The sequence below is a fragment of the Meriones unguiculatus genome, chromosome 20 (genome assembly GCF_030254825.1).
Source record: "Meriones unguiculatus strain TT.TT164.6M chromosome 20, Bangor_MerUng_6.1, whole genome shotgun sequence".
Classification (NCBI taxonomy): Eukaryota; Metazoa; Chordata; class Mammalia; order Rodentia; family Muridae; genus Meriones; species Meriones unguiculatus.
Window position 1 is genome coordinate 46262842 of NC_083367.1, and position 12060 is coordinate 46274901.

The 12060-nt window shown below is 43.1% G+C and overlaps 1 protein-coding gene across 8 annotated transcripts in view; it reads right to left on the bottom strand.

Annotated features, from left to right (window-relative positions):
- Positions 1 to 12060, bottom strand: part of Cep57l1 (centrosomal protein 57 like 1) — a 52036-nt gene that overhangs the window by 12858 nt on the left and 27118 nt on the right. For all 8 annotated transcript variants that reach the window (XM_060373507.1, XM_060373506.1, XM_060373505.1 and 5 more), the window contains 3 exons: positions 9795 to 9945; positions 7678 to 7857; positions 6266 to 6387 (listed from right to left, as the gene is read on the bottom strand). In XM_060373507.1, the coding sequence (XP_060229490.1) occupies positions 6266 to 6387; positions 7678 to 7857; positions 9795 to 9945 (453 nt within the window). The remainder of the gene's footprint in view (positions 1 to 6265; positions 6388 to 7677; positions 7858 to 9794; positions 9946 to 12060) is intronic.

A 12060-nucleotide genomic window follows, 5' to 3' on the forward strand; every position in this document is an offset into this window, starting at 1 on the left:
CAAGCATGTATGCACACAAAGAAACCACTAGTAAGATTTGAAAATATTTTTAAGTGAATGAAATGAAAGTACAAGTGACCAAACACCGTCAGATGCAAGCAAAAATGTGTAGTAGAGATCTGATAACTTTAGCTGCAAAAATGTAACAGTTGAGAGAATGCAAGGAAGCCTCTTGGGGATGAGGAGGTCAGAAGGCACCTCTGAGTGACTCTGGAAGAGTCAGATGACAGAGAATAGACTATTCCGAAGAGCAGGATTTGAAGTGCATCGGAAGTCCCCAAGGATGTGGTGGCTGGAGCTCCCTCCTCCAGAGGATGGGAGCAGACTCCTTTGCCTGAAGATAACTGTGGACAACTGGCAGGCCGGGGGGCAGTGGATACCAGACCTCTGGAGCCACCTCTGTGCCATGTGTTAGACACCAGGTGCCCCACCCCCAGGCCACCTTCAGCAACTCAACCATCTAGGTACTCTAATATCATGTTCAGGGCCAGCAAGAGTGAGCTCGGAATGCCCAGCAGAGTACATGGCACAGCTGTGTGTCTCCTGCAGGGCAGTCCATGTGGATTAGAAAGCATGGAGACAGGACCGCCCCCCCCCATTCAGTACTCTGCCTGCATCCCCTACTCACCTGCTATTTTAATATTAACCTAAACAAATGCTAACTTAATAGCATAATCTGCATCATTTTCTTACCATGTTATTCTAGTCTGTGTCATTAGTGCCACAGGAGATAGCTTTAATCAATCTGAGGTGTGTGTTTATTTCTGGTTTGATCTGGTGTTGCTGTTTTCTCTTCTCTGAGCATGACTGAGAATTAAATCCTTACGAGAAGGCTGCTCACTAAGATCCCCAAACAAAAACAGAAGACATTCCGTTCCAACAGCTACGTAAACCATGAGTAGCATAAAAACCGGGCATACAACACCTCCAAAGATCATAACCTCTCAATGAACAAGTCTAAATAAATGAAATGCTGAAGAGAGGATTCAAAGCCTACTTAACAAAAGAAAACATGAAGTAATTTCGAAGACCACAAAAGCAAGCAAATAAACAAAGAAAGGAAATCAGATTGGGATGCGTTTGATAAAGTAAGAAACGTAAGAAAGTCAGGAAAGATACTGAGATTGGGGAGAAACAAAACAAAACAAGCAGAAATATTAGAAATGAAAAATCCACTTAGCCAAACTGAAACCACTGAGGGAGTCACAGATACACTAGATCAGGCAGAACAGAGAGTGGCGGGCATGGCAGCAAAGGCGGAGGAAAGACCACACCCAGACTCTAACAAAGAAAAGGTTTGAGCACGAGCACACACATCTAAGCCTCCCTCGGGCAGAAGGGCATGAGTTAAACCAATAGTCAATCTTCATTGCCAACTTGACTGGATTTAGGGTCGCCATGGAAATAAAGCTTTAGGTGCACCTTCGTGGGTGTTGACCCAGTCTGAACATAGGGTAGGGTCCCTAACAGGGAGACCAGAAGCAGGGCTTCCTGGCTGTGGGTGCCAGGTGACCAGAAGCCTCCCCCTTACGCTACTGTTGGAAGGAGATCACCCCTCTGAGCTGAAGCGCTGGGACCAGGCAAACCTCTGGTTCTTGAAAAGGGGTGTGCTGCTCACCAAACTGAAGAACCAGCACCAGGACAGGAAGTGTGCTTGGTTTTTATTCTAATTCAGGAAGTGACTGTGTCTTTTTCCCATTGGCTGGGGTCCAACCTCACAGGCTTTTGCAATTGGCTACTCTGAAAAAAATCAGTGCACAGGAAATGAAGGGGATAGGGGGTCAGTGACTTTAATCCAAGAATGTGCAGGGCTTGTGTAAACAGGGGTTTTATTGGGTATGTGTTGGAGGGGGGCTAGTTAAAACATTCCTGTAAAACTTTTATAAGGTGGAAAAGAAAAATATTTGACTTTCTCGTCTTAAACACACTTCATCGTATCTGATGGGAAAACTCATTTTCGCTGTTTCTTATCCTGCCATGGTGTGTACACTCAAACTGTAGGTCAAAGTAAACCCTAAGTACTTTTGTCACAAGAAAAGTACCTAACACAGGAGGCTGACATGGGGAGTGGGCTGTTGCTGTAATGAACTCGACTGTAGGATCTCGGGTGTTTGGACTAGTTCATGGGAAGAATGTGAAAGGCTCGGAGCTATGACCTAGGAGTCCTTGAATCCTATAAGCAGAGCTTAGCGGCCGTTCGGGGGAGGTTTAGGACACAGTGGTGTCCCAGGTTGTGAAATTCCAAAGAGGACCAGGACTTGACAAAGGCAACCGAGCTAGAGGCTGTTCATACTGACAAATCTGGACTCACCCTGCCCATGTCCTGAGTGTCTGAATTCAGAAGTGAAGCCTGGGGCTGAAAATGGCTCAGCAGTTAAGACTTGCAGAGGACTTGAACAGCACCCACATCTGCTGGCTCACAACTCTCTATACCTTGAATTCCAGGAGATCCAAAGCCCTCATCTGGCCTACTTGGGCACCCACACACGTGTGTGTGTGTGTGTGTGTGTGTGTGAACATGTATGCACACGCATACACACACACAAATAAAATAAACCTTAGAAAGTAAGGTACTAATTTGTTTGGTAGAGGAAATTTCAAGAGAAGATTGTATTCAGGTTGTGCCTTGGTATTGCCCAGTAATTTAAGAGAGAGAGAGAAAAAAAAACAAAAACAAAAACAAAAAAACAACAGACCAGGAAAATATGAAAATGTGCAGTCAAAGAAAAGAGCACTGAGCAAGGTCCATGGACAGATAATTAGCACAAGTAAAGAGTAACCTGGTCCTCTTCCTTGGAACAATAGGAAAGGTGCCAAGGGGGTAAGACCTGAACCGTGAGATGTTACAACTTGTAAAAGTGCAAGCTCACTTGAAAACAGGGAGTCTGAGCTGGGAGGCATTAGAAGGGTTCACTGCTTGAAAACTACCGTGTAGGCACACAGAGCCCACTGTAACTGTGCTCCAAGAGCTTAGACTACAGCTTGGGCTGGCAGTGCCATCCAGCTGGTTTCACACAAATGAACGTTAGAAGAGTGAGAGGGCATCAAGGTCTACACCACGATGTCTGAAGGCCACAGAAACGAGGCAACGTATGACAGGTTCCAGGTCCCTGCAAAGAGGCCCTGATAGGTAAAGCCCGTCAAGGTGAAGCCTAAACTGCCGGCAGACCAGAGGATGTTAGATATGCCAATGTCATGGGACATCCTGGGAAAGTTACAAGTGTATAGAAGAGCTGGGCCAGGAGAGAGGCTTCCTGTGCCACAGGCAGCTGAGCTAGAGGGCCTGACCCCCTGACCCCTTAGCAGCTGGATGGTCCACCGAAGTCCCAGCTGCCACATCCGCAGCACCAGGCCTGCTGTTGGCCCTGCTGGCTTCCAGCCTTGGTCTGCTCTGCCTGCTGCCATGGCCCCGCCCCTCTTGTTGGTAATAGAAATGTTTACTCTGTACCGCTGTATGCTGGAGGCATTTTACTTCTTTTGGAATTTACAGGAGCTCAGAGTGAAGAGTCTGTCTCGGGTCTCAGAAGAGACTTTGGAGCAGTTTTGGACTGCTGATGGATTGTAGAAACTTTTACGGATGGACTAAAGTGTGCTACATTATGAGGCGAGAATAAGATGTTAGGGTGCATGGGGTGGAAAGCTGTGACTCACAGCACATCTGCACGGGCATCAAGTGGACAAGGAGTAAAACTGTGGTGATTACGCTTCATCTTCAGCTTGACTGGACTTAGCATCACCATGGAAACGCATCTATACGTATGTCTATGAGGGTGTTTCCAGAAAGGTTTAAATCAGGAGGGGAGGCCTATCCTGAGTGTAAGTGTCGTCATCCCATTGGCTGGGGTCCTGAAGCGAAGAAACAGGAGAAAGAGGAAGACCGAGACCGACAGCACCCGTTTCTCTCTGCCTCCTGGAGGAAGAAGATGCAGTGTCTCAGCTGCCGCCTACTCCCGCTGCCGTGCCTTCCCTATTGTGATGACTACCATACCGGGAAACCATGAGCCCAAATAACCCCTCCTTTGCTTTAGTCGCTCTGGTCGGGTATACTGTCACAGAAATCGGAAAAGTAATACAGTCAATGAGTTATGGCAAACATTCCCAAACCTAGGAAAAGACATTGACATCCAATGTGAGAAACAATCTCCCTCCTCAGAGGTAGCCAGCCCCACGAGGGCCCATCGTTCCTGAAGCTCTCCTTTCTCATTCTGCCAGTTAGCTGGTCACATCAGATATTAAGTCACGTTCCCACAATGGGATGAGGGGCAATCCCCACCTACACCACAGAAATACAGACAGGCCTATTGGCTGAGGGTGCTACTTGAAAAAGGAAGTCACCTTGCCCAATTTCATGTTCATATGGTCATGTGTTCATTTGTACAGAATGGAGATTATTTTTTCCCCAACTTCCAAATACAAGGGACACTTGGGACTCCAGATTGGCACAGCCAATTTGTGCATGATACGTCATAGGTTCAAGACCAGAGCTACAGAAGAAACAGTATTACAAGCAGCAGGAGAAAAAGGTCAACAAAGGCAAGCCCATCAGAACATCAAACCTCTCTGCGAAACCCCTAAAAGCCAGGAAAGCACAGAATGATGTATTTCAAGCCCTGACAATAAATAACTGCCAACCGAGATAACCCCATCTAAAAAAGTGATCTTTTAAAATTAGTGAAGGAATGTAACTGAGAAGCACACACTCAGGTAATCTATGGCCACGAAGCCAGAACTGTGAAAGATAGAGAAACCCAACACACATGCGATAAAATCAACACGAAAATCAGCTTTTCAGTAAGTTAGCTGTGAATATGCTGAGAAAGAAACCAAGAATTCCATCCACAGGACTTAAGAGGTGGGTGCAGTATGTGTGTGTGTTGGGGGGGAGCTTTGTCACTGGGAGCTTGGCCCTGGCCCCTACTTCATGGCTCCTGCTTACTGACAGCACGTGAATGGTTTCATTTTCCTGGGTGTCCCTGCAATGATGCTACAGGCACAGAGAGACCTCGGATGGAAACATTTAAACAGAAACACTAAGCACTTGATTTACTTAGTTTCTTTTTTTTGAGACACAGTCTTTGGAACTTAGTTTTGGAACTCCCGATGTAGACCAAGCTAGCCTTGACTCAGGAAGATCCACCTGCCTTTGCCCCCGGAGCACCAGGATTAAAGACTGTGGCACCAAAACTGGCAACCTTTTACTTTGACATGCTGTCTTTTCTTATCTTCTGAATTTACTATAATTTTGTTCCTCTATTGGTCTGGGTGGCATGTGTCCATTGTTTGAATTTTGTCTGGTAACTAGTAGATACACTAGTTCTAATTTTCATTTTTAGTATTTTATTCTTTCTCAAATTAGCTTGACAATATTATGGTTTCTAATACTCAACAGAAAAGTTCTTCCTCCTCCTTCACCTCTTTCCCCTTTTTGAGGTGAGTCTGATTATGTTATCCTGAGTGGGCTCAAGCTTTTCAACCCAACTATCCTCTTGCTTTAGCTGCACCAGCCCTTCCTCGCTAATGCTCACTTGGAAGCTAATGTCCGTCAGAGCCACTGCTTACACAGCTCTAACTTGTGGGCGTGTCCACATGTTCCCCTGTGGCCAAGTCTCTGCATATCCACACAGAGACTTGTGAGTGTGACCACGAGTTCTCCTGTGGGCATGTCTATGTGTTCTTTGGATGTGATCCTGTTCATGACTTCCATCTGCCTGGTTAGTGTGGACTGAAAGTCTCTCGCTGTGTCGGACAAGTGGCTATAAATGCCTGGGGTCGCTAATCTAGAACTGCTGTAAGCTGATTGCAGTGTCTAAGGTTTTCTAGGCTGCACCGGCCTGGAACAGGGCTGTGATCTAGGTTGTTTATCCTGGTTGATATCCTGGCCCAGAAGGACAGTGGTCAGAAATACAGTCTCAACTTCCCCCTCCGAAGTCACAAACAACTTCTGACCGTGGAACTTTTGGGATTTAAATCTGAATAGAGTCTACACTGGTGACTGCTCCCCATCTCCTTAGGCCTAGTCCTCTTACTCCTCCCTTCCCTCTCCTCCTCCTCCCTTCTTTCTTGTGCTGCTTCTTCAGATTATCTGTTAAGTTTTTCTTGTTTTCATTGCAAAAATGTGGGCCTCAATGGCAGTCTACCATGACCGTGGGTGAAAATCTCCTAGACATAGCTTGATATTCTACTATATTATAATATGAAAATTTTCCCATATTATATTCTTCAAAAACAAATTATATTAGCATTCCTCAGAGGAAAATATGTTTACCTGTTGTTCTAGGATCATGTTCTTTTCTCGTTCTACATTGAGAACCATTCTCTTTGTATATTCCAGTTGCTTCTCTAGAAGCAGACAACGAGACTGGGCTGAGCTTAACTGTATGCTTATATCTATGCAAAGACAAAAGTAATGAGTTCATTAGCTGATTATTACATACATCAGAGGTTTAGTTATTATGTAAACTCAACCCAAAGCTAAAGGTGACTTTGTGTGTGGTTTACATGTGTGATGCAAACCTGTGTGTGCACACATACAAGCTAGAGGAGGATGTCAAATGTTTTCCTCTATTGCTCTCGGCCTCATTCCCTGAGTCAGGTCTCTCACAGAACTGGAGCTCACTGACTCAGCTGCAACTAAGAGCCAGCAAGCAACTAAGACCTGCCCCTCTTTCCTGCTGACTGCCAAAGCTGGAGTTCCCGTACTTCCCATCATGCTCAGCTTTTTCAGATGGGTGCTGGAGCGTCTAATCCAGCTCCTCATTCTCTTACAGCAAGCACTTTCACTCACTGACTTTAAACATATGTTTGTTTGTTATTATAAATAATGTCATTTATTATGTACTATATGTGTTGTATATTTTATATAATATAAAATATTATTTCATTCTTTTCCTTCTCATTCTTCATTCCATTTGAAAGGCAAAACACAAACAAACACAAGCTTTGCTTATGTGGGTGAATGTTTTAAAAGGAAAACAAAAAGTTTTGAAAGATTATACAAAGAACTCATACTCTAAATTTCTTAAAATTCTTATCTAATGTCCTCTTCATAATTTTCACAGAAGTCTCTACCTATCTCCTATAATTGATTCTGTATTCCTCAAGTTGAGTAAAATTATTTTCCGTTTATTGCTATTATTTTTATGTTAATTACTACCAACATTCTAAAATTAATGTTAACAAAGTAAGCATTTTAATGATATTATGGGTTTATCTGGGTTTTATTATTCATTCTAAAAATGTTCTAATTTCTAAACACAACTTGCTAAGTATTTTCTTTTAATTTATGGCCTGGGGGCTGGGGAGGCAGCTAAATTGAGAGAGTGCTTCAGTCCCCCGCACCGCGCAAGCCAAGCGTGGTAGTGCATACTGCAATCTGGGCAGTTGGGGTGGAAGCAGGAATGCAGGAAGATCATTAGCGTAAGTTCAAGACCAGCCTGGGATACGTGTGAGTGAGTCCCTTGCCTCCCAAAATGTATTTGTGAGCTAGGGTAATAGATATCATGCCAGTAAATTCAAGGCCACATCAGTTCCCACAAAGAACAACATGCCTGAAACCAGGGCCTCGCGCTTTCTATGACATGAGAGACTTACCTGAGGAGGTCAGCTTCCGCTGGGCTTACTGTTTTCCGCCTGTAGACCCCGGCAGCCCCACATGCCTGAGCACCCTTGCATGTTTACCTTTCTTCTGCTTAATGAGTTCTTGGTGTGCCAGATTCCTCTCTTCTGTTTCATTCTCCAGGGCCTTTTTATACTGCGCTGCTTCTCTGGACAGAACATTCAGGTTGTCTTCAGCCTGTGTCCTCTCCAGCTCCAGACGATGAATCTTCTCCTGGAGAGTCTTCAATGCTGAAACAAGTGCTATCGAAAAGAAATGGCTTGATGCTTTAGGAGAAATTGTTTGAAAACTTAACAAGTGTAGTCACTTGGGTAGCAATAAAAACATGAACAGCATGTTTGCTGGTAGCCAGAAAGTATGTACAAGCTAATGTGCATAGTAAATAAAATATAAATACAAATGATAGTTATATGTAATATAAATAAAAAAATCAAAAAAATAAAAATGACACTATAAAAGGATTCATTTCCTATTGTGTATCTTGTAAAAACTATTATCTACTAGTAGATCAAGTGCTTTCTAAGATTGAACTGCAAGTAACTTAATAGAATGATATTAAGTCACTATTTCCAGATGAAAGTCCTTCCGCTAATTAACATTGTAATTAAGGCTTAAAGTTTCTCTCCTCCTTGATGTGGTCAGTCTTAGTGAAACCACAACCATTTTTGTTCTTTGTTCTAGAAGCAATCTTAAAGATCAGGATATGTGAGGCAGGACATGGAACAAACTGGCTGGCATCTGGGCTCAAAGATGCACTACAAGGAACACACGTTTGCTGCTGTAGTTTTTACTTGGCAATATTCACGATGCAGATAAATTCAGAGTTAAGCATTTTTTCAAGTTAATTCACCGTTTCATTCAGTTGTGGTTTCCAATGGTAAAACTAGATCTGAGTTGAATATAAGTAAGTGAGCGTTAGTAAATGCTTGCTGGAGATTTCTGTTTGCTATCTGGCACTGGTGGCTCGCCTTGGATTATTCTTTTATGGTTTAATCCACAAAGTTCATCTGTTTGCTGTCCCAGTGCTGGCTAGTGTAGATGAACTTGACACAAGTAGAGTCATCTGGAAAGGGAGGACGTCAAACGAGCCAAGGCTCTCGCCAGACTGGCCTGCAGGAGAATTTGCGGTGCATTTTCTTGACTGATAGTTGATAAGGGGGAGCCCGGCTCCCTGTGGCCAGTGCCATCTCTGGGCCTGTCATCCTGGGGACTGTAAGAATGCAGGCTGAGCAAGCATGAGGAATGAGCAAGAAGGGAGCATGCCTCCAGGTCCCTGTCCTGAGTCTGCCCTGAGAGCTGTCAGTGAAACAAATCCTGTCCTCACCAAGTTGTTTTGGTCATGGTGCTTTATCCTATCAATTGAAACCCTACCTAAGACAGAAACCATGATTACAGATTTTTTAAAGGGTGATAATCAAACCATTTGATAAATAATCAAATTACTTAAAGTAATTTGTAAAGCATAAAATATTTCTTAAGTCATTTTCTAATTCAATTTTGAGGTTCTCCTAATTTTTTAAAAGGTTTAAAGTTTAAAAGGTTGCAACAGTCATATTTTATAGTTACTTGGCTGTAACAGCTTCCTAGGGGATTTTCAAGGATAACTTTGGATATGTTATTTCTGACTGTTGCCTGACTGTGACACAATTCCATTTTATTCACTAGCATTCTGATTGTCTTGGTTAGAAAGAGTCCAAATCTGGATTTGTATTCTATCTTTTACTAATTTGTTTACTTACCTCTTGATCTGTATGTGTGCATACATGTGTGTGGGCACACGGGTGCCATGGCACACACACAGAGGACTGAAGACAATCCGCCAATGTCAGCCCTCTCCTTCCAGGTGGCTGCTGGGATGTGGTCTTCACTGCATTATGTACCAGCACCCCTGGCTTTGAATTTTAGTCCTAAAAGTTCCCTGTTTTCTAAGATACTTTTACAATCAACGTGTAATATGTATTAGCTTATTATATTAATCTTTAGTTTATTGCAGAAGAAGCCAATATCTTTAAAAGTAGTAAGTGACCTGTGTAAGCTCACGGGGAACAGTGGCAGACTCATGGCTAACGGTTCTGTGACTACCCAATCAATACACAATCAGTATTTCCTACACAACACAGCAAGTTCACTTCCGCGCCATGCGCGGCTAATTTTCTGTAAAGTTTCATATTAATATTACCTTGGTTGTTTGGACTATTAAACGTTTTAGAAGAGTTCACAGGGTGGCAGTTCTGAAATGCTTCGTTTTGCCTGAACGACGGAACATACATGCTTTTTGGAGGGTTAAGATAGCTCCCAACTACACTCTGTGCTAGGTCAGAATTCATTGTCTGTGGAAAACAAGAGACACAGGATAATATCACTGTCCCCGGCGGAAGGACAGATGCAGTGCATACAAATGACACAAAACAGTTACCCACTACAGGGTTATAGATTTATAAACTTACTTATCCCAGCTTCAACTAGATTACACTCAGCAATAACAGAGGGGAAAAGAGCTATTTGTTGTGTAACTAAGAAAGTGGTGTGCGAGTGATATGAGTCACCCATTTTCTCAGTCACCCCTAAGTTACATGTATCCCAGCCATAAAATATGACTCTAAGATTTCAAGTGCTTATACTCAGAGGCAGTACGAATCTTCAACAGAGGCCATCAACAGAACACTAGTCTCTGATATCACCATTGGACACTAACAGATGGGTTCCAATTTGCATATGTGAAATTCCTGAATCTAATCCTTGAATAAAACACATTTCCACGCGCAATGAGCCTCCATACTAATCATCCAGTTTAGACGACTCCAAACCTGAAGAATCTAGGAGACTTATTCTGTTACTCTGTTTGGGTTTTCTTTTTTCCTTGTCTTCCTTCTATTTTGTAGATGAGTTCCTTCTATTTAAGCAAGTTAATTCTTTGTCACACTTTTGAAAATAATTTCATTTTCATAATTTAAATATTTTAGAAATGCACCCTACTTAATGCCACTTACTGATCCTGTCTCCACCCCTCCGGTATGGCTGTTCAGACACTGCCAGGGCTACACAGAGAGAGCCTGTGGGGGGGGGGGGGGGAGGGGAGGTTATGTAGCTCAGTTGGAAGAATGCTTATGTATATGTACGAAGCCTGAGTTTGAGCCCTGGCAACTAGAGTGGAGGGGTGTGGTATACCTTTGCAATCCCAGCACTAGGGAGAGTGAGGCAGGAGAATCAGGAGCTCACGATCACACTCTGCTGCCCAGGGCCAACCTGGGCTACATGAGACCTTGTCTCAAATAACAACAAACAACAAAACACATTGGCTCAAGTTTAATATTGATAAAAGCATGACGACTCAGAAGACTGTCAGTAAATAGACTTGTTTGTAAAAATACATGTCAAGTAGATATAAACAGTGATAAACTGTCTGTAGAATGAAAATAAAGAAAACAAGAAGAAGCAGCAGTGAGCTGAAGGGTGCTTGCTGTGCAATCCTGAATTTGACCGCCGGAACTGAACCTGGGAGCTCTGGGAGAGCACTACCAAGCACTCTCAAACCACTCAGCCTTCTCCTCAGCCCCTTTGTTTTGCACTCTTTCGGTAAAAAAAAAAAAAACATAAACAGTAAAACCATAAGAAAACCAGAAAAATTAAGGTACAATCCAAAGACCTAAAAAAGCCTAAACAATATTTTTAAATATTACTCTTCTTCTCATTCATAGGCATGTGTGTGTATTTGTGGGTGCCTTCAGAGACCAGAAGAAGGAGTGGCATCTGTGGAGACACACAGATGGCTGTGTGCTGCCTGATGTGGGCACTAGGAACCAAACTTGGGTCCTCTGCAAGAGGACAGTGACTCTTAAGTCATTGTGGACTATGCATTAAGGCCTATCTCAAAAAGAAAACAAACAAAAAAGAACAGCAGCTTCTTCTTAGTATCTTAGAATTTGATGTTTAAAAAACAATTTATGTTTCTGGGGCTGGAGAGATTACTCGGCAGTTAAGAGCACTGGCTGCTCTTCCAGAGACCTGGGTTCTGTTCCTGGAACTCACATGGCAGCCTACCTGTAACTCCAGCTCCAGGGCTCTGATTCCCTCTTCTGGCCTCTGAGGGTACCAGGTACACACATGGTGTACAGATATACATGCAGGAAAAATACCCATACACATCAAAATAAAAATTTTAAAGTTTACTACAACACATGTTGCTAAAGGAATTACATTGGCACACATCCTTAATGTATGGATTTTAAACTTAATGGATTTATGAATTTTTCATTTGTATTTGGCATTTATGGCATTTGTGTCCATGGTTGTCTGTAGCACAGACTGAGATGCTTTGCTTGCTCTATACACTTTTTATCAGGCCTGAGTGTGTAAGATCTGTCCCTCTCGTTCTAACTTCACACAAGTGCCTGAAAGATAGCCCCCGCTCCACAACACTTGCGGGATCCATGAAATCTTTGTAG